The 23,831-nt window shown below is 38.3% G+C and overlaps 1 protein-coding gene across 1 annotated transcript in view; it reads left to right on the forward strand.

Moving 5' to 3' along the window:
* Nucleotides 1-23,831, forward strand: part of RNF17 (ring finger protein 17) — a 120,759-nt gene that overhangs the window by 89,561 nt on the left and 7,367 nt on the right. The window contains exons 27-32 of the mRNA XM_055426845.2: nt 1,128-1,291; nt 13,541-13,660; nt 15,716-15,796; nt 19,241-19,366; nt 20,483-20,539; nt 22,638-22,754. Of these exons, the coding sequence (XP_055282820.1) occupies nt 1,128-1,291; nt 13,541-13,660; nt 15,716-15,796; nt 19,241-19,366; nt 20,483-20,539; nt 22,638-22,754 (665 nt within the window). The remainder of the gene's footprint in view (nt 1-1,127; nt 1,292-13,540; nt 13,661-15,715; nt 15,797-19,240; nt 19,367-20,482; nt 20,540-22,637; nt 22,755-23,831) is intronic.

The raw sequence follows: 23,831 nt of genomic DNA on the forward strand, positions 1-23,831 counted from the left end.
AAATCTGTGTAATTGGCAATTCTAGAAGTGAGTAGTGTTTCAGACCTCTAGCAATAGTACTTAACCCAGAAACTTGCTTGATGTGTACAAACAATCATAGGTATAACTGGTTGCCAAATGCCTCCCATCCAGTCCCCTGATACTGATAATGTAGGTTAGCACTATTACACCTAGTTTATAGAAGAACAGACTGAGAGTTGGTTGTTGTTTTTTTTTTGGCCACCCTGGAGTGTATGTGGGATCTTAATTCCCCAGCCAAGGATTGAATGCATGCCCCCTGCTTTGGAAGGGCAGAGTCTTAACTGCTGGACCACCAGGGAAGCCCCTCCCCCAGACTGAGGCTTATGTTTAAGAAGTAACAGCTGAAGTGGTTGAACTGTTACAGGAACTGACACCAGAGCTTACCCTTTCTGGTATAAGTTATAGGGATATATATTTATTGTGGAAATAATGAGATAGTCAATCAGAAGTAGCAGTAATAGAATTTTAATTTTATACCTGCAGTATTACGCTGTATCTAAGCATTGAATAACATATAACTTGTGTTATGTTTCACTTAGGTGTGCTGTCAAAATGATGTTAGCTTAAATCACTAGTTCTTTTATATTAGGGCTATTCGGTATGTGTTTAGAGTTTTACAGATTTTTGCACTTAGAAAATAATGCTTGCATTTATAACCAGAGATCAGAATAATAATTTACATGTTGTTAGTCAGTAGTTTGTTTTGAAACATAGAGAAGTTACTGACTGAATTAGATTTGTATTAATGTTCTATTATGTAGGGACTGATTTTAATTCCTTTTAATGTTATCTGAGTGGTGAAGTGGGACTTCCCTGGTGGCTCAGATGGTAAAGAATCTGCCTGCAGTGTGGAAGACCCAAGTTTGATCCCTGAGTCAGGAAGATCCCCTGGAGAAGGAACTTGGCAACCCACTCCAGTATTCTGGCCAGGAGAATCCCATGGATGGAGGAGCCTGGCAGGCTATAGTCTGTGGGATCATAAACTGTCAGACACAACTGAGGGACTAACACACATGTGGTAAAGTAACTGAAGTTTGATGATGACTTCATTTGAGAATGGTAGGGAATTTTTCCTAAATGCTTTCTATTTTTAATAATTTCTTCAGAATTTGAACTAATAAAAATGATGGATGAAATTCAAAGTAATTTAAAATGCCTTGGTCTTTTGGAGCCTTATTTCTGGAAAAAGGGAGAAGCTTGTGCAGTAAGGGGATCAGATACTATGTGGTATCGAGGCAAGGTAATGGAAGTCATTGGCAGCACTATCAGGGTGAGTCTGACATTCTTATGTGACTATTTGAAGACTAAATGCTATAACATTAAATGGTCTTTTAAGTGGAAAGACATGAAATTGTGATTAAAACATCTTTTATTGAGTTCATTCATGTAGGTGAATCAGTTAAATACATTATATATTTACTTGTAATAAGAATTTCTCTTTTTATTTTCAAGTATATTTATTAACCCGAATAAAATTTCCTGATAAGAATTTTGCCACTGATATTCTAATGGTGCCACTTATTTATAATTGTCAACCTTATTTGTGTACATGGTATTAAGTAAAACAACTTGTTTTCCAGTATTTTCTATATCTCCTTAGCAAATTTGTTTATGGAACTCCTAATTTACCCTTTCATATTAAGAGTTAATTTACCTTTCCAGAATACTAAGATTATTACTTGAATTTCATCCAGAAAGAGCTGCATACAGGTGACCCTTAAACACACTGAGGCTGGGGGCGCCAACATTTTGTGTAGTCAGTTTGAGTATAATTTATTCCGTTCTCCCATGTCCACAATTCTGTGTTGCAAATTCAACCAGCTGTTGATCGTGTATTGATAGCACTGTAGTAGGTTTTTATTGAAAAAATCCATGTGTAAATGGACCTTCATAGTTGTGTTGTTCCAAACCTGTGTTGTCCAAGAGTCAACTGTACTTTGAAAAAAAGTATATATAAAAATACAGATGAAAATGCCTCCACTTACGTTGTACTTACCAAGTATAGCAATGAAATCAAGAGACATTTGGCCTGTAAAGATTTTGGTTTTAGGAGAGGCAGAAGAATTAAGAAGAAAAATCTTTTGTTAATACTTGCACAGGAGATTATTATCTATTTGATGATGATACCTGATAGTACATAGCACTTTAGGTTTCTAAACTTTTTTCCACATGTCTGTGTTTGTTTATATTTTATTGTTTACTTCCAATTATCATAGATGTAGATTATTATTCCCATTTTACCAGTAACAAAATTTAAATTTATGTTCAGTGATGTTCCCGAAGTCAACCTGTCAGTGAGTGGTGGTACTGGAATTCATATCTAAGCCTCTGATGCTTTATGTGCTGGAATACAAACTTCACATGTTTTTAATAGAATATAAATGGTTTCAAATTTTGGGTTAGTATTTAGGTGTTGATGCATGGATACTTACAGATGCATGTGTTTATAAGCAGATAAGTCCATTTTCACATACATTTGAATTGTTCAGATAACCCTTTTTCTTTAATATAAAAGTAACTTGAAATTCAGTTTTCATTGTTATCATAATTTATGAATTTTACATATATGGAATCCAAATAAACAAGATAGTGCTGAACTGTATTTTTCTCATACTTTTTAATATCTCTGTTTTTAAATTTTATTTTAAAATATTTTGATACTGTAATCTTTCAAGATTATCCTGTGATACACATTAAAAAATAAACATTACAACATACACATTAAAAAATAAACATTACAACATACCCTAACATGCACTTACCCTAATTAACTATAATGTACTCAGATATTTTTTACTCAATTCTATTTCAGTTTTTATGTTCTTTTTATTTAGAGAATACTTTATTAGTTTCTTTAATCAAACCCATGTAGATAAGACCTTATATATTTAATACAGTGTGATCAGTTCAGTCGCTCAGTCATGTCCGACTCTTTGCGACCCCGTGAATACAGTGTCTTACCTTTGTACAAATGGAAACAATTATATTTAATGTTTTTAGACCAATATGGCTGTTAATTTCTGTACAATGCCAACCCAACAGTATAACTGGGATACTTTTTCCAAAGTTGACAGCACAGCCAAAGTTTCCAAAAATTTAAATTATATTTATTTATTTATATAAAAAGACCAGTAGCAGTATGTTATGCATCAGTCAAATCCCTTATGATTATACAGTGGAAGTAAGAAATAGATTTAAGGGACTATATCTGATAGATAGAGTGCCTGATGAACTATGGACGGAGGTTCGTGACATTGTACAGGAGATAGGAACCAAGACCATCCCCATGGAAAAGAAATGCAAAAAAGCAAAATGGCTGTCTGAAGAGGCCTTACAAATAGCTGTGAAAAGAAGAGAAGCGAAAAGCAAAGGAGAAAAGGAAAGATATAAGCATCTGAATGCAGAGTTCCAAAGAATAGCAAGGAGAGATAAGAAAGCCTTCCTCAGCGATCAATGCAAAGAAATAGAGGAAAACAACAGAATAGGAAAAACAAGAGATCTCTTCAAGAAAATTAGAGATATCAAGGGAACATTTCATGCAAAGATGGGCTCGATAAATGGTATGGACCTAACAGAAGCAGAAGATATTAAGAAGAGGTGGCAAGAATACACAGAAGAACTGTACAAAAAAGATCTTCACAACCCAGATAATCAAGAAGACATGATCACTCACCTGGAGCCAGACATCTTGGAATGTGAAGTCAAGTGGGCCTTAGAAAGCATCACTACGAACAAAGCTAGTGGAGGTGATGGAATTCCAATTGAGCTATTTCAAATCCTGAAAGATGATGCTATGAAAATGCTGCACTCAATATGCCAGCAAGTTTAGAAAACTCAGCAGTGGCCACAGGACTGGAAAAGGTCAGTCTTCATTCCAGTCCCAAAGAAAGGTAATGCCAAAGAATGCTCAAACTACCACACAATTGCACTCATTTCACACGCTAATAAAGTCATGCTCAAAATTCTCCAAGCCAGGCTTCAGCAATACGTGAACCGTGAACTTCCAGATGTTCAAGCAGGTTTTAGAAAAGGCAGAGGCACCAGAGATCAAATTGCCAACATCTGCTGGATCATGGAGAAAGCAAGAGAGTTCCAGAAGAACATCTATTTCTGCTTCATTGACTATGCCAAAGATTTTGACTGTGTGGATCACAATAAACTGTGGAAAATTCTGAAAGAGATGGGAATCCCAGACCACCTGACCTGCCTCTTGAGAAACCTGTATGCAGGTCAGGAAGCAACCATTAGAACTGGACATGGAACAACAGACTGGTTCTAAATAGGGAAAGGAGTACATCAATGTTGTATACTGTCACCCTACTTATTTAACTTATATGCAGAGTACATCAAGAAGCACCAGCTGGAATCAAGATTGCTGGGAGAAATATCAATAACCTCAGATATGCAGATGACACCACCCTTATGGCAGAAAGTGAAGAGGAACTAACAAGCCTCTTGATGAAAGTGAAAGAGGAGAGTGAAAAGGTTGGCTTGAAGCTCAACATTCAGAAGACAAAGATCATGGCATTTGGTCCCATCACTTCATGGGAAACAGATGGGGAAACAGTGTAAGCAGTGTCAGACTTCATTTTTTTGGGCTCCAAAATCACTGCAGATGCTGATTGCAGCCATGAAATTAAAAGACGCTTACTCCTTGGAAGGAAAGTTATGACCAACCTGGATAGCATATTAAAAAGCAGAGACATTACTTTGCCTACCAGAGTCCATCTAGTCAAGGCTATGCTTTTTCCCATGGTCATGCATGGATGTGAGTATTGGACTGTGAAGAAAGCTGATCGCCAAAGAATTGATGCTTTTGAACTGTGGTGCTGGAGAAGACTCTTGAGAGTCCCTTGGACTGCAAGGAGATCCAACCAGTCCACTCTAAAGGAGATCAATCCTGGGTGTTCATTGGAAGGACTGATGCTAAAGCTGAAACTCCAATACTTTGGCCAACTCATGCGATGAGTTGACTCTCTAGAAAAGACTCTGATGCTGGGAGGGATTGGAGGTGGGAGGAGACAGGGACGACAAAATGAGATGGCTGGATGGCATCACCGACTCGATGGACATGAGTTTGAGTGAACTCTGGGAGTTGGTGTTGGACAGGGAGGCCTGGCATGCTGTGATTCATGGGGTCACAAAGAGTCGGACATGACTGAGCGACTGAACTGAACTGAACTGAACTAAGTATCAGTAGCAGCAACAGCTTTTCAAAGTTCTGCAATCATCTGAACAAAATTATAGAGACATCTAGCAGACTCCATTAAAAAAAAGTAAAAAAACAAAACCTCAGAAAACAACAAAGTTCTGTTACTGTTGTGGTACCTGGCACCATTTTTTTAAATTATGTTTCTCAATCATCATCTGGAAAGAAAACATTCTAGAATAACATCATTTAAAACATCTGATAAAGCATGGTCACTACTACATATTATAAAGCAGCTACAAGACATTTTACATTCCCAGAGGTATGATACAGTACTGTCCTACATCTGTGATACTAGAGGATATAATTAAAAAGGCATTATTTGAGACTTGATTCTGCTATTCCAGCAGAGGGCCCAAATGATGTTTATGACACAGCTCTGGTACAGAAATATACCTTCTTAGATGGGATTTCCTTTCTTTAGTGGCACAGTTCAAGGTACTCACTTCTCTTCATGAACATCAGCTAAAAACTGATTAAAAAAATAAAACACAACTTTTGGTTTCATACAAAGATGACTGAGGAGAGGTAAGCAGGACTCAAGTAGTATTTGACCAACCCCATCACATCTGAATGGTTAAGAGCTTCATGGAAGAAAGGAGATGCCAAGTAACACTTCAAAGCTTTGGGCCACAGCCAAAACACAGCATCATTTCAAACAGAAGCAGTAGCCAAACACTGCCCACTTGGCTATATTCAAGGATATTGATCTCACTATTTCATCATCAGTTCACTCATCCAGGAAGAAGGGGAGATCAGTTACTATTTCAGTTTTTTTAATGCTAATTACCTTGGGCTTTCTTGAGCCCAATTAAACAGTGATAGATTAATTTCAGTATGTTGGGGTAACAGAAATAACTTATTGACATCCCTTATTCTTGAAACAATTTAGAAATTGAAGTGTGAAAATGAAAGCATTTAAAAAACAGGTTGTTGAGGACTTCTCATTTCTGATTCCACATTTAAGGAGTTTTGAAGTTGCCACACCATCCTATCAACAACTAAAAAGCTGAACAAACTTAAAAACCTCTTGGAGCCATGAGAGATGGAGTACACTTTGAAATATGCCAGAGCATTCTGTTCTCCTTAATAAGGCCTGCACTCAGGAGAAGGTAATTCATCAGGGCCTATTATCAGAGCCAAGTGGACATGGGGGAAAGGAAATTACCCAATTCTAGTTAACTCTAGACTTCCACACAGGAAGACCCAACTCCAGCCCACTATGTCCATCATCTCCTACTTAAGGAGGGGAGAACAAAAGACTGAGAAACACTTGTGAAGTTTATAGTTTGACATTATGCCCAATGAAAGACTTAAGACGTAATTGTAAGACTATAGAACAGTTCCCCTTCTCCCACACCTTCCTGCCATGTTACTGAAGGCCTTTTACACAGAAGATGCCCAGCTATCAGGAAAAAATACTGAACAGCATGTTATTGGCATAAAAACAGATGGAATAGAATCAGTGGAATAGAATAGACGGCCTAAAAATTAAACTACACCTATGGACAATTAATTTATGATAAAGCCAAGAATATACATTGGGGATAAGACAGTTTCTTCAAAAAATGGTATTGGGAAAACTGAACGGCCACATGCAAAAGACCATTATCTTAAACAATACACAAAAATTAACTCAAAATAGATTATAAAGACTTGAACATAAGACCTGAAGCCAGTAAAACTCCTAGAAGAAAACATAGGCGATAAGTTCCTTAAAGTCTTGGTGATAATTTTTTGGATGTGACATCAAAAGCAAAGGCAACAAAAACAAAAATTAGCAAGGTGGGCATCAGATTAAAAAGTTTCTGCACAGCAAAGGAAACCATCAACAAAATGAAAAGGCAACCTACTGTATAGAATAAAATATTTCTAAATCATATATCTGACAAAGGGTTGATATTCAAAATATATAAAGAACTCATAAAACTCAAGCCCAGAAATAAAGCCACTTAATGGTAAATCCATGACAAAGAAGGCAAAAATATACAATGGAGAAAAGACAGTCTTTTCAATAAATGGTACTGGGAAAACCGAACTGTGAAAGAATGAAATTAGAACGTTCCCTAACACCATATACAAAGATAAACTCAACGTGGTTTATAGACCTAAGAGCAAGACTGTATACTATAGAACTCCTAGGGGAAAACCTAGGCCAAACACTGTGGTGTAAATTGCAGCAATATTTTTTTGGATCTGTCACCTAAAACAAAGGTACTAAAAACAAAAATAAATGGAACCTAATGAAACTTAAAAAGTTTTGCACAGTGAAGGAACCATTGACAAAAGAAAAAGACAATGTACTGAAACGGAGAAAATACTTGCAAATGATCTGACTGATAAGTAATTAATAAGTAATATATATAAACAAGACATAGGACTTAACATCAAAAAAAACTGAAAATATTACAACATTGTAAATCTACTATACCCCAATAAAAATGAAAACAACCTGATTTTAAAATGGGTAGAAGAACTGAATAGACATTTTTCCAAAAAGGAAATGCAGAGGGCCAATAGGCTCAGGCAAAAATGCTCAACATCACTAATCATCAGGGAAATGCAAATCAAAACCACAATGAGATATCACTTCATACCTGTTAGATATGGCTGTTAGCAAAAAGACCACCAGTGACAAGTGCTGATGAGGATGTGCAGAATAGAGAACCGTCATATGCAGTTTATGGAACTGTGAATTGATAACAACCACTGTGGTAGACTCTCTAAAAATTAAGAAAAGATCTACTATGTTGTTGTTTAGTCACTAAGTTGTGTCCAACTCTTTTGCAACCCAATGATCAGTAGCAGTAGCCCACCAGGTTCCTCTGTCCATGGGACTTTTCCAGGTAAGAATACTGGAGTGAGTTGCCATTTCCTTTTCCAGGGGTTCTTCCTAACCCAGGGATTGAACCTGGGTTTCCTGCACTGCAGGTGGCTTCTTGACCACTGGACCTCCTGAGAAGCCCCTCGAACTACTATATGATCCAGCTCTATCGAAAGGAAACAGGAATATTAATGTGAAAAGATAGTACACTCTCCTGTGTTTATTACGGCATTACTTAAGATAGCCAGGATATGGAAGCAACCAAAGTGTCCATTAATGGATGAATGGATGAAGAAATTGTATATTTAGAATGGAACGTTAGTCATAAAAAAGAAGGAAATTTTGTGATTTGTGGCAAAATGGATGGACCTTAAAGGCATTATGCTAAGTGAAATAAGACAGAGAAAGACAAATACTTAAGGATCTCACTTTTATGTGGAGTCTAAAAGATGACAAAAATTGAGCTTATGGATATGGAGACTAGATTGGCGGTTGTCAGTGGCAGGATGGGCAAATGAGTGAAGGGGGTTAAAAAGTACAAACTTCTAACTATAAAATAAGTAATTCATGGAGGTGTAATGTATAGCATGGTGACTGTAACTAATAATCATGTGCATATGAGAACTGCTAAAAGAGTAGATCTTAAAAGTTCTCATCACAAGAATAAAAATGTTTTGTAACTATGTGTGGTGATGGACATTAACTAGACTTACTGTTATCATTTTCAACATATGCAAATGTCAAATCATTACATTGAATACCTGAAACTAATGTTATAGGTCATATCTAAGTTTTAAAATATTAGGCATACTAAAAGGCAGAATAACACAATTTGGAGAGACAAGGAAAGTATCAGAACCAGACATGACAGGGATGTTAGAATTATCAGAACAGGATCTTGAAAAAAACCAGGCATGTTTAACATGCTAAGGAGTAAGTAGACAACATGCAAGAACAGATAGGCAGTGTAAGTAGAGAGCTAGAAATACTACCTCTAAAAAGTAGAACAAAAACTGAAAAATAAAGAACCAGATACCTAAGAACTATGGGACAATTGAAAGCATGTAACATGCAGATTAATGGAAATACCAGAAAATGAAGAGAGAAAATAATACTTGAAAACTTACGACTGAGAATTTCCCCAAATGCATGTCTAGACACCAAACCACAGATCCTGGAGCTCAGAGAACACCAAGTGGAATAAATGCACAACAAATGGTCTGTCACTTCAAATGACAGAAAGTCAAAATTAGAGAAAAGCCCTGAAGGAAACCAGAGGAAAAAATAACTTCACCTATAGAAGAACAAAAATAAGAATTATGTCCAGCTTTTCCTCAGAAACTATGATGTGACAGTGGATTGAAACATTAAAAAAATTTAAAACATTTAAAATCTTGAGAGGGAGAAAAAAATATCAGCTTAGAAATATGTACCCTGCAAGATTATGACACTCAATTGTGAATGTGTCTGGTGGTGAAAGTCCGATGCTGTAAAGAACAGTATTGCACAGGAACCTGGAATATTAGGTCTATGAGTCAAGGTTAATTGGATGTGGTCATGTAGGAAATGGCAAGAGTGAAGACCAATGTCTTAGGAATCTGTGAACTAAAATGGATGAGAATGAGCAAATTTAATTCAGATAACCATTATATCCACAACTGTGGGCAAGAATCCCTTATAAGAAATGGAATAGCCCTCATAGTCAACAAAAGAATCTGAAATGCAGTACTCAGGTGCAGTTTCAAGAGTGACAGAATGATCTCGATTTTATTTCTAAGGCAAACCATTCAAAATCACAGTAATCCAAGTCTACCCTCCAACCACTGATGCCAAAGAAGCTAAAGTTGAACTTGTATGAAGAGCTACAAGACCTTCTAGAACTAACACCAAAAAAAAGATCTTCTTTCCATCATACGAGATTGGAATGCAAAAGTAGGAAGTAAAAAGATACCTGAAGTAATAAGCAAGTTTGGCTTTGGAGAACAATAAAGCAGGGCAAAGGCCAAGAGTTTTGTCTAACTCTTAGTGTGTTTTGTCGGAACATGCTGGTCATAGCAATCACCCTTTTCCAATGATACAGGAGATGACTCTACACATGGACATCACCAAATGGTCAATACTGAAATTAGATTGATTTTATTCTTTCCTGCCAAAGACGGAGAAGCTCTATACAGTCAACAAAAACAGGACCTGGAGTTGACTGTGGTTCAAATCATGAACTCCTTATTGCAAAATTCAGGCTTAAATTCAGGAAAGAAGGGAAAATCACTAGGCCATTCAGGTATGACCTAAATCAAATCCCTTATGATTACACAGTGGAGGTGATGAATAGATTTAAGGGATTAGATCTGGTAGGCAGAGTGCCTGAAGAACTATGAATGGAGGTTTCTAACATTGTACAGGAGGCAGTGACCAAAACCATCCAAAGAGAAAAAAATGCAAGGCGGCAAAATGGTTGTCTGAGGAGGTCTTACAAATAGAGAACTGAAAGGCAAAGAAGAAAGGGAAAGATATACCCAACTGAATGCAGAGTTCCAAAGATCAGCAAGGAGAGATAAGAAAGCCTTCTTAAGTGAACAATGCAAAGAAATAGAGGAAAACAATAGAATGAGAAAGACTAGAAATCGCTTTAAGAAAATTAAAGATACCAAGCAAGGATGGACCAGAGAAGGTGATGGAACCTCACTCCAGTACTCTTGCCTGGAAAATCCCATGGATGGAGGAGCCTGGTAGGCTGCAGTCCACAGGGTCGTGAAGAGTCAGACACAACTGAGTGACTTCACTTTCACTTTTCACTTTCATGCATTGGAGCAGGAAATGGCAACCCACTCCAGTGTTCTTGCCTGGAGAATCCCAGGGACAGGGGAGTCTGGTGGGCTTCCGTCTGTGGGGTCGCACAGAGTCAGACACGACTGAAGCGACTTAGCAGCAGCAGCAGCAAGGATGGACACAATAAAGAACAGAAACAGTAAGGACCTAACAGAAGCATAAGAGATTAAGAAGAGGTGGCAGGAATACACAGAAGAACTGTATAAAAATGGTCTTAATGACCTGGATAACTGTGATGGTGTGGTCATTCACCTACAGCCAGACATCCTGAAGTGTGAAGCCAAGTGGGCCTTAGGAAGCATTACTACAAGCAAAACTAATGAAAGTGATGGAACTCCAGCTGAACTATTTCAAATCCTAAAAGATGCTGCTGCTAAAGTGCTGCACTCAATATATTGTCAGTAAATAAACTCAGCAGTGGTCACAGGACTGGAAACGGTCAGTTTTCATTCTATTCCTAAAGAAGGGCAATGCCAAAGAATGTTCAAACTACTGTACTACTACGTTTATTTCACTTGCTAGCAAGGTTATGCTGAAAATCCTTCAAGCTAGGCTTCAGCAGTATGTGAACTGAGAACTCTCAGATGTGCAAGCTGGGTTTAGAAAAGGCAGAGAAACCAGAGATCAAATTGCCAACATTCATTGGATCATGGAGAAAGTAAGGGAATTCCAGAGAAACATCTACATCTGCTATACTAAAGCCTTTGACTGTGTGAAAGTCACTCAGTCGTGTCCAACTCTTTGTGACCCCATGGACTATACAGTCAATGGAATTCTCCAGGCCAGAATACTGGAGTGGATAGCCATTCTCTTCTCCAGGGGATCTTCCCAACCCAGGGATGGAACCCAGGTCTCCTGCATTGCAGGCAGGTTCTTTACAAGCTGGACCACCAGGGAAGCCGATTTGACTGTGTGGATCACAACAAATTGGAAAATTCTGAAAGAGGTGGGAATACCAGACCACCTTACCTGTTCCTGAGAAACTCTATGCGGGTCAAGAAGCAACAGTTAGAACCAGACATGGAACAACAGACTGATTCAAAATTGGGAAAGGAGTACAACAAGGCTGTATATTGTCACCTTTCTAACTTTACTTACATGTAGAATATATCATGCAAAATGCCAGACTGGATGAATCACAAGCCAGAATCAAGATTGCTGGAAGAAATATCTATAGCCTCAGATATGCAGATGATACCATTGCTAAAGAGCCTCTTGATTGAGGTTAAAAGAGGAGAGTGCAAAGGCTGGTGCAAAACTCAACATTCATCACTTCATAGCAAATAGATGAGGGAAAGGTGGAAACATTAACATTTCATTTTCTTGGGCTCCAAAATCACTGGGGATGGTGAGTGCAGCCATGAAATTGAAAGACGCTGGCTTCTTGGAAGAAAAGCTATAACAAACCTAGACAGCCTATTTAAAAGCCGAGACATCACTTTGTTGATAATATAGTCAAAGCTGTGGTTTTTCCAGTAGTCATGTACAGGTGTGAGAGTTGGACCATAAAGAATGCTGAGTGCCGAGAATTGATGCTTTCAAACTGTGGTGCTGGAGAAGACTCTTGAGAATCCCTTGGACAGCAAGGAGATCAAACCAATCAATCTTAAAGGAAATCAGTCCTGAATATTCATTGGAAAAGACTGATGCTGAAGCTGAAGCTCCACTACTTTGGCCACTGATGCAAGAGCTGACTCACTGGAAAAGACTGATGCTGGGAACAACTGAGGGCAAGAGAAGGTGGCAACAGAGGATGAGATGGTCACTGACTCAATGGACATGAGTTTGCACAAACTCAGGGAGATAGTGAAGGACAGGGAATCCTGGCGTGCTGAAGTTCATGGGGTTGCAAACAGTTGGACTCGGCTTAGCAACTAACAACAAGGACTGAATAGGTGGAGCACAGAGGATTTTTTAGGGCAGTGAAACACCCTGTCTTTTCACAGTGTCAGTCCCATAAGGTGTTTACCACTAAATGAACCCTAATGTAACCTCGGTAGACCTTGGTTATGATGTATCCATATAGGTTCATGATTATAACAAATTACCATTGTTGTACAGGATGTTACGGTGTGAGAGGTGGGATGGGAGGTGAGGGGCTATGTGGAAAATCTCTGTACCTTTTCTGTAAATTTTGCTATGAACCCAAAATTCTTTTAAAAATGAAGTCTTTAGAAAGTTACTTTACAAAAAAGTTGGAGGATCACTGGATGATTTAAAAACAAGTTTCTTTCTCAAAGAACTCAGAACTTTTGTTATGCATGTGATTCTCCAAGAAGGGAACAATACATGCAGTTTCTCAAACTGTGAAGCTGTCTGAGGAAAACTGGGAATTTGAGAAATATGCTTTCATTAAGTGGAAATCAGGACTTCTAAAATACTTGTAAAAAAAAGAAAAGATTTAAACATCCTCCAAAAAATTGGTTATTCTCAAGAAAAAATGTTCATGTGTAAGAAAACCTTTTGACAATGAGGTTTGATAACACTCTGGGATGAGGAAATAATGATGTTACTTTTTTGTCTGAAGACTTTTTAAATCCAGATTTATCTCTCTTTCTGGAATGTTTTCTTTTTAATAAAGAAATAACAGGAGTCCCTTCTGTCCCCTTATTTTTAGTAGTAAATTTTAATTACAAGTTTTATTTTTTCTATGTTAGGTACGATATTTAGATCATGGATTCACTGAGAAGATTCCACAGTGTCATCTTTATCCTATTTTACTGTATCCTGATACACCCCAATTTTGTATTCCTTGTCAGCTCTATAACACCGTACCTGTGAGTAAACTGATTTGTAGGGTGGTTAATTTTAAGTACTGCCTTTTTATTAATAATAATTTTTAGAAATTGGAATGTAAAATTAAATCCCTTTCAGTAAATAATAAACTATTTAGAAATAAGCTTACTAAGACAACTAAAGGGCATTTATGAAGAAAATTACAGGATTATACTAAAGGGTATAAAAACATTGAATAAATTTAAGAGATACAATTTCTTCATAGATGAGAATTTTGTTTGAGATTATTAATTTTTAGTTATTGTTTCAAGAATTTGGAAGCTGGAGCAGAGAAAAGAATGGCATATTATCTCTTGCTGCATAACACATTAAGCTTAAAATTTAGTGATCTGAATCAACAATAAGCTTTTTAAAATTTCATTCAGTTTCTATGGTTCAGGCATTTACAGAAGCTTAGCTGAGTGGTTTGTTTTAGCTTAGAGTCCCTGGTGACACAGCAGCAAAGATGTGCACCAGAAATGCAGATCCAAAGAACTGACAGATAAGGATCTGCTTCCAGATGTTCATTCACAGGGCACTGGCACTATGCTGGGACTTCTCATGGGTTTTTGGCAGGAAGCCCCCGTTCTGGCTATGTGAACCTCAACATAAAAGGTAACAGTCGTTTCCCTGCTGGCTCAGAAGTAAAGAATCTGCATGCAGTGCGGGAGACCTGGATTCGATCCCTGGAGGGGAATGGTTACCCGCTCCAGTATTCTTGCCTAGAGAATTCCATGGACCAAGGAGCCTGGTGGGCTGCAGACTGTGGGTTCGCAAAGAGTTGGACACAACTGAGCAACTAACACTTTCACTCTCATTGTAGTCATTATACAAACATTGCATTGACATGTTGGTCTTTTTTTTTTTTATGTCTTCCCTGTAGTTCAAACAGGGAACTGAATCTGCCTGCAACGCAGGAGATCTGGGTTCAGTCCCTGGGTTGGGAAGATCCTCTGGAGAAGGAAATGGCAATCCACTCCAGTATTCTTGCCTGGAGAATCCCATGGACAGAGGAGCCTGGCGGACTACAGTCCGTGGGATCACAAAGAACCGGACATGACTGAGCAACAAGCACCATCACTAGACATGATGCTTTTTTTGGGGGTGTAGGTTTATATTTTTAAGTCATAAAATGCTTTAAGAAAATAATATTTGAGGAGGCTGATACAAATTATTAGTTTCTTTTTTTAATTAGTTATTTTAATTGGAGGCTAATTACCTTACAATGTCGTAGTGGTTTTTGTCAAACATCGATATGAATCATCCATGGGTGCACGTGTTCCCCATCCAGAAACTCCCTCCCACCTCCCTCTCCATCCCTCAGGGTCATCCCAGTGTACCAGCCCTGAGCACCCTCTCTCATGCATCGAACCTGGACCGGCGATCCACTTCACATATGATAGTATACACATTTCAACACTACCCTTTCAAATAATCCCACCCTCATCTTCTCCCACAGAGTCAAAAAGACTGTTCTTTATATCTGTGTCTCTTCTGCTGTCTCAAATATAGGGTCATTGTTACCATCTTTCTAAATTCCATATATATGCGTCAGTATACAGTATTGGTGTTTTTCTTTCTGACTTACTTCACTCTGTATAATAGGCTCCAGTTTCATCCACCCCATTAGAACTGATTCAAATACATTCTTTTTAATGGCCAAGTAATATTCCATTGTATGTATGTGTATATATATACACCACAGCTTTCTTATCCATTTGTCTGCCGGTGGACATCTAGGTTGCTTCCAAATTATTAGTTTCTTAAGATATTTTTTATTATATACCCATGATTCTATCTGCACACTGCCTATATATTTTGTCCTCCTCTAGATCCCCTGGAGAAGGAAACGGTAACCCACTCCAGTATTCTTGCCTGGAGAATCCCATGGACGGAGAAGCCTGGTAGGCTACATGTCCACGGGGTCGCAAAGAGTCGGACACGACTGAGCGACGGAACGGAACGGAGTGTTATCTGTTTATGGCTACTTTTGTGTATCTTCATTTACTTTCTGCTCTTATCTTGTAAAAGAACCTGAGTTTGTTCATCCCGAATAGGTTGGGAATGTCTGGCAACCAGATGCAGTAGAACTCCTTCAGGAGCTGCTTTCAAAGAGAGAAGTGGAAATTCACATTATGGTAATTTGTATTTAAAGTATATATAATTGATTTAGTTTATCTGTCATAAAGTGTTACAGGTAACATAATTTGTGAGATTGTTTTTAACGAAGAACTATGTTCCTATGTGATTATAAACTACTCATTAATATAAAAGAAGTTACCACTTTGGTTCCTAGGCTCATTTTAATGAGAGTCCCTTATACTGCAAGGAGATCCAACCAGTCCATTCTAAAGGAGATCAATCCTGGATGTTCATTGGAGGGACTGATGCTAAAGCTGAAACTCCAATACTTTGGCCACCTCATGCGACGAGTTGACTCACTGGAAAAGACTCTGATGCTGGGAAAGGTTGGGGGCGGGAGGAGAAGGGGATGACGGAGAATGAGATGGCTGGATGGCATCACCGACTCTGTGGACATGAGTTTGAGCATACTCCGGGAGTTGGTGATGGACAGGGAGGCCTGGCGTGCTGTGATTCATGGGGTCGCGGAGAGTCGGACACGACTGAGCGACTGAACTGAACTGAACTGAATTTTGAGAAAGTTCCTGAGAACTTCCCAGAAGCAAGAAAATCAGTAATTTGGAAGATCCCTTATCAACAACTTAGTTTGACATAGGAGGAAATGGAGCTGTTTATAAAAACACACATGGTAGTTTTCAGGATGGTGCTGTGTGTGTAACACTATGTTGCTGCTGCTGCTGCTGCTAAGTCACTTCAGTCGTGTCCGACTCTGAAGTGACTATGTCGTGACCCCATAGACGGCAGCCCACCAGGCTCCCCCGTCCCTGGGATTCTCCAGGCAAGAACACTGGAGTTAGGTGCAGGTAATTCTCGTCCTCAAAGGCCTTGTCTACTTAGTGAAACAGTGAGACACAAAACAAAAACCTGAAGACTTTACACCACAAAGTGACTAGTAAAAAACAGTTAAGTGTAATAGGAATGTAGGAATGGGAAAGTCAGTGAAGTTCTCCTGACCAGGGAAATGCAGTGTTCAGGTAGGCACAGGGACAGAAATGGACATGTCTTGAGGACATGTGTTTGCTAGAACAGTGGAAGTTTTGTGAGGATCAGTAGTGGGAATAGAGTGTACGAGAAACAGACATCACTCAGGAGGCCCATTGGAGGTTCCTGAGCAGTGAGGTAAAGAGAAGATTAACCAGGATCTTGTTTGAGGGTTCTGGTAGGAAGATATAAAACCGTAAGGAAGTATTTCGCTACGAAAGGTGTGATGATAGGCTGACAAAGATCTTAAAAGAGCCACGGACACAAATAAGATGATGGAGAAGCCTGTACGGTTGTTCACAGCCTCTGTGGGCTGTCACGGAGGTCCCTCAGAGATGGCACTGTTGAGTTTATGCAGGTGGCTTACTTTGCTGCTTGGCTTAGCCTTGGAGAACAGCATGGAGTGTACCAAAGGCCCTCGATTTCTCAGAAACCACGCTGATGCTGCCTGCATCCCTGCCACTGTAGCTGACCTCCCCTAGAAGTGCCACTCTGCCTGATGACTGATGGCACTGACCGGGTGCTTCTTACCTTCTGGACACTGTCTTTGGCTTGCAGATGCAGCAAGAGTCAGAGAGTAGTCAGAAACTCCAGTCTTCGTTGAGCTTCCATTTTAGTGATGGGAAATCAACCAACCAACCAAACAAACAAAAAATATATATATAGACACACACACACATACAGGGAGGGATGGGCAGGGGAGGGATGACATTTTAATAACAGTGGTCAGGGAAGACATCCCTAAAAAGATAAAACTTGATTAAAACTTTTAAATGGTGAGAAGAGATGCCATGCAGATAGTAGAACAGTGCATAGAGCTCTAGGCCAAAGAAGCCTGGAGCATTCAGGGAGAGGGAGCAGACTGGGAAGGAGCTGGAGTGGGAGAGCTGAGGCAGCTGCAGTGGATGTAATCCGACCTCATGTTGTGCTGTTTCCATTCTGAATGGTGGAAACTGGACAGGAGAGAGGTATAAGCAGGAGATCTGCTGGGAGGCAGTACACTAACTCAGCAGAGACCTGAGTTTGGACCAACTTGGTATCAAGTGAGGGATGGTCAGCTCATCACTCAGGTGTGTGTTAGGTACCTGATATCTGTAAATGGACCCACGAGTTTTAAAACCATTATATGACTCCTGGATTTACTAATTTTCTGATTCCTGCCATTTGGGGATTTTGTGATGGACAGGGAGGCCTGGCGTGCTATGATTCATGGGGTCGCAAAGAGTCGGACACAACTGAGCGACTGAGCTGAACTGAACTAAATTTCATTGTTTTACCCCAAGCATACTTTTTCTTTCTCCTTCTACTTACTATAAATTATTAGTATCATCTAAAGATGAGGAACGCTGGGCTGGAAGAAGCACAAGCTGGAATCAAGATTGCCGGGAGAAATATCAATAACCTCAGATATGCAGATGACACCACCCTTATGGCAGAAAGTGAAGAGGAACTCAAAGGCCTCTTGATGAAAGTGAAAGAGGAGAGTGAAAAGGTTGGCTTGAAGCTCAACATTCAGAAAACGAAGATCATGGCATCTGGTCCCATCACTTCATGGGAAATAGATGGGGAAACAGTGGAAACAGTGTTAGACTTTATTTTTTGGGGCTCCAAAATCACTGCAGATGCTGATTGTAGCCAGGAAATTAAAAGACGCTTACTCCTTGGAAGGAAAGTTATGACCAACCTAGGTAGCATATTAAAAAGCAGAGACATTACTTTGCCAACAAAGGTCCGTCTAGTCAAGGCTATGGTTTTTCCCATGGTCATGTATGGATGTGAGAGTTGGACTGTGAAGAAAGCTGATCGCCGAAGAATTGATGCTTTTGAACTGTGGTGCTGGAGAAGACTCTTGAGAGTCCCTTGGACTGCAAGGAGATCCAACCAGTGCATTCTAAAGGAGATCAATCCTGGGTGTTCATTGGAAGGACTGATACTAAAGCTGAAACTCCAATACTTTGGCCACCTCATGCGACGAGTTGACTCACTGGAAAAGAATCTGATGCTGGGAGGGATTGGGGGTGGGAGGAGACGGGGACGACAGAGAATGAGATGGCTGGATGGCATCACCGACTCGATGGACATGGGTTTGGGTGAACTCCGGGAGTTGGTGATGGACAGGGAGGCCTGGCGTGCTGTGATTCATGGGGTCGCAAAGAGTCGGACACAACTGAGCGACTGAACTGAACTGAACTGAAAGATGATGTTTAATATATTATTTTCTGATAACTAGAAAACTCTCTACCTTATAGGCATGTAAATGTATTTTGTAACAATCAGAGTAGTAGAATTATTGCTTCATTATCTGCCGAAATACCAGGAAGGAAATTTTACAAAATGAGTCACTAGTCAAACAAGTAATACTGTGATTGTCAGAAGTCTAATTCCCTTTTTGCTGAGGATAAAGATTTAATCTTCAGACTATTTTTATAGTAATGATCTCCTTTATTGAACTTAAATAGGAACTACCAGAAGATCCATGGGAGAAATTATCTATTCATCTCTATTTTGATGGAATGTCACTTTCTTATTTTTTGGCACACCATAAATATTGTACTTTTGAACAATCTGAGGAAATATTGAAGGAAGTAAGTAAAGTATGTTTCTATAAAAATCTATACTATAAAGGAAAATATGGTTAAAAAATTGTCATATTTTGTCTCATGCCTCAAGTCTTCCATATAGTCCTACATGTCTGATTTGTTAAGAGAGCCTAGAAGATTTGTAATTCTTTATTGAGAAAGCTTTATAAATGTCCTAAAAAAAACTTTTCAATTGCACTAAAATTCACTTAATGTTTCTGTATCTTCAAACCTAATAAGCAGCTCATGTTCTCTGGCATTATTTGAATGCAGATGTGAATGATAAAATCATAATGAAATTCGCTGCCAGAAATTGACACCCCAAGATAAAATGTTTTTTCCTCATATTTGATATTATAACATTTCCCTCATTTTGCCTACTTGTAGGAACTCAGAGCCAGATTTTAAGCTTAGCTTCAGTAAACAGCCCATTCCAGTTGCCTGGTGCCTCTGTGTTTAATATCTTTTAAAAAACATTAGCCTCTTATAGGTATGGTTTCATATTGCAGGCTGCTACAAGTATTTTTATCGAAATAGGGTACACACCGTAAATAATAGCATGAACATTTTACATAGCAAGATATTGTTAGACTTACAGTTAACTTATTAGGTTTTCAAATATTCATTTTATCTATAGTACACAACCAGACAGTGGGTGGTCAGTGCAGTGAAGGAAATTACTTTTTTCTCTCAAATGGAAAACTATTACATAACTTTGTACACATAATCCTCACTGCCAGCTATTTCTGTTGAGAAGAGAAGTGTATAGTGTGTCTGCGTGTGTGCCCCTGTGTGTTTGTGTAAAAGTGTTCCATCTGTTAAACGGGTTTTACAAAGATCATTTAGTCTTTGCCAAATGTATGTACTCTTCACTGTGGCCATTTAAAATGAAAGGTAAGAGCTCCCACTCTTATAAACTAATTAAAGTTGTTGACATGCTTCTAGCATAATTTCAGGATTCTTCTTGTTGCATATTAAATTACTCAGAACACTAAATTTTCCCATAGTTAAGCTAAAATGAATGCCAACAAGAACATGCACACAGTTTTTGTGGGATGAAATATGAAAGTGTCTTAATATTATATAGGTAAAGTTTTCATTGATAATACTATATTATTTCAGAATCCAACAGATTACAATAAAAAGTATGAGGAAGAGAGATGGGAAATAAGGTTTGAGGTAAGTTTCAGTCTAAATATTTTGAAAATTTGGATACTTCATCAACACAAAGAATCTCTTTCAAGATCAGGAAGTAAGCATTTTCTTCTATAACAGCTTTATTGAGATAATTTATATACCATAAAATTTAACTTTTTAAAGTGTACAAGTCAATGGTTTTTTAACATATTCAGAGTTGTGTGATCATTCAGTTCAGTTCAGTTCAGTCACTCAGTCGTGTCCAACTCTCTGCGACCCCATGAATCACAGCACACCAGGCCTCCCTGTCCATCACCAAATCCTCATTACAGCTTTCTAATTCCACAGTGTTTCATCTCAAAGAGAAGCCCCACACCAGCAACAATCACTTCTTACCTCCCTCCACCCCCACAGTTTCCTGGAAACTGTCTCTGTGGGTTTGCCTGTCCTGGACGTTTCATAGAAAGTGAATTATACAGTACATAGTCCTTTGTTACTGGCTTCTTTCATTGACCATAATGTTTGCAAGGTTGAATCATGTTGTATGTGCCCTTTTTATTGTTGAATAATATTCCATGATATGAATACACCACATTTTGTTTATCCATTCATCAGTTGATGGACATTTGGGTTTATTTTACCTTTACAGATAGTAAATAAAGCTACTATGAACATTTGTGTACAAATTTTTAAGTGAATGTTGGTTTTTACTCCTCTTGAGTATAGTATAGTATATACTGGAATTGGAATTATTAAGTCATGAGAATTACACAGTCATATGACTATGTTTACCATTTTAAGAAACTGTGAAACTTATCCAAATGACTACAATAATTTACTTTGGTACTAGGATTGTACAGGGGTTCCATTTTCTCCATATCCTCACCAACACTTGTTATCTTGACTTGTTTCCTAGCCATCTTAGGATAGGTATGAAGTCCTATCAGACATGAAGTCCCTTATCAGACATGATTTGCAAATATTTCTCTCATTCTGTGGGTTGTCTTTTCACTGTCTTGATGGTATCCATTGAAGCGCCAAAGTTTTAAATATTGGTGAAGTCCAGTTTATCCATTTTTATCTTATTTTTTATTTTGTCACTTGTGCTTTTTGCTGTGCAGAAAGTGTTTTGATAAGTAAAATTTTATGATTTATCAGTAGAATTTAATTCCTATAAGGACTTCCCTGGTGGTCCAGTGGCTAAGACTCTGCACTCCCAAATGCAGGGGGCACTGGGTCAATCCCTGGCCAGGAAACCTAGACCCCCATATGGTGCATCTAGACCCGGCCCAGCCAAATAAAAAAATTTACAAAAATAATTCCTATAATTATAAAAATAAATATGCTGTTGTAAAGTGTTTTGTAACAAATCAGTAAAATTTTAACAGTGGATAATCACTTTTTGTTGAAATCAGCTAAGTGGTTCAAGTATGTTTTGTTTTGCCACCAGTTTGGAATTATTACATAATAAGTGAGTCTGCAAATTTGAATGTGATTATTTTACTATTTATACTGAGTACCTTATTCAGGATTTTTATAAGTTAATAAAAGTCACCTATATTTTTATATATATTTGCTTTTAACAACTGCTGATTGCCATGATCCTCTTTGAAATCATATAACTTTTAATTATTCTTTATCCTTTTATAGAGCTTAAGGGAAAGCACACTTTTCTGATGATTTTTAACTTAAATCTTCTTTTGGCATTTCATATATTTTATTTTTTATTCTAAAATAAATACATACTCTAAAAATGAATCCAATACTACAAAAATGTGAAAAGGAAAGAAGTTGCCCCCATTTCTACACCTCAAACACCCCAGTCTCACTGAGCAGTGTCAGTTTGTTAACCATTCTTCTAAAATGTTATGTGTTTGTGTAAACATTATAATAATACGTAAATAAACATTCCTGTGGGGGGGGGTTAAAGTCTTTTTTTTTTTTTAGGCAGGAGACAAAAGCATTCTAAAGATCTTTTGATTGCTTACCACATTTTGGTCCTGCTACAACAAAATTGTTTTGTGATAGTCTCAGCTAGCTTTTTGTTAAGAAAGTAAACTGGCATTGTAATGAAGTTTAATAATGTGGTGGCTTTCTGTACTAGTCATTCTGAAATTTGAATTTATTTGTGCTGTTTTAGGATTTGCTTTTGCATGAAACAGAGACTCCTGTTTTACCACCATATTTGTCTTCATCTCTGCCTCCCCCTGAGGAACTCTATGCTGTTCAAGTTAAGCACATTGTCTCACCCAGTGAAGTATGTAATTTCAGTAACGCTGTTGGTTATGGTCTTAACTCTAGGATGGATTCTTCACCTTTCTATCTTCCTGACTTTATTAACAATTGCTGACCTCTAGTTTACCTACCCTATAGTTTCTTCTTCAAACATCTGTTTATATTTAGTAAGGCAACTGTTTCTTAATCACTTTTGGGTTTTCCCAGTAATGTATAGCTCTTGAAATCAAATATTCAGATTTTTAAGTTTGAACTTACTGCCACCGAAGAAATCTCAGACATCTCATTCCCCTGTCCTCTTCCTACACTGAACTTAAGTACTCTTTACTCTGCTCTATTTTTCATACTATTTATCACCTTCTAACACACCGCCACTTTCTTACTATGTCTGTCTACATCTCCCTGCTAGGATGTAATTCCATGAAGATAGGGATTTTTGTGTTTTGGGCACTGATGTGTCCCTGGAATACCTAGAATACTGCCTGATACATAGTAGGCACTCAATAAATATTGACTGAGTGAATAAGTACACTAAAGAAAATTCAGTTATATATGCTTGACTAACAAGAGAAAAAGAAATGACAAATTAAGTGGCAGAGCAATCCTTCAGCTGTTTTTACACAGTAAACTATTCCTTCACAAGCAAAGAGAATTTGCTCCATAATTTCATCAGAGAACATAGTAGTGTAAGCTATTGTTGGTTTTTATAATGATTTTTTAACTAGTTATTATTGTTGCAGAACAAATTACCCTAAATTTAGCAGCTTAAAACAACACACATGAAAGTCAGGAATCCAGGGTCTCAAGGTTGCAGTCAAGGTGTTGGAAGAGGGGAGTGCTGCTGCAGGATCCAATTCCAGAGCTTGGTGCTGGGCTCCTGCCCTGTGGGCCTCTCCTGGGCCTGCTAACATGCATGAGCGTGCCCCCCGATGGACCATGCACCACCAAGGCAGAGGCCACATCTTTTACAGTCTGAGCTCAGTAGTCACATACCATCACGCTATGGCATTTTTCAGCCACGGAGAGCAAGTCTGGTTTGATACGAGGACTTAACTCTATAAGGACCATGGGGCCATTGTTGGAGGCTTTCCTGCAGTAC

The sequence above is a fragment of the Moschus berezovskii genome, chromosome 13 (assembly GCF_049115385.1).
Source record: "Moschus berezovskii isolate FMDL1 chromosome 13, NW_MosBer_1.0, whole genome shotgun sequence".
NCBI lineage: Eukaryota > Metazoa > Chordata > Mammalia > Artiodactyla > Moschidae > Moschus > Moschus berezovskii.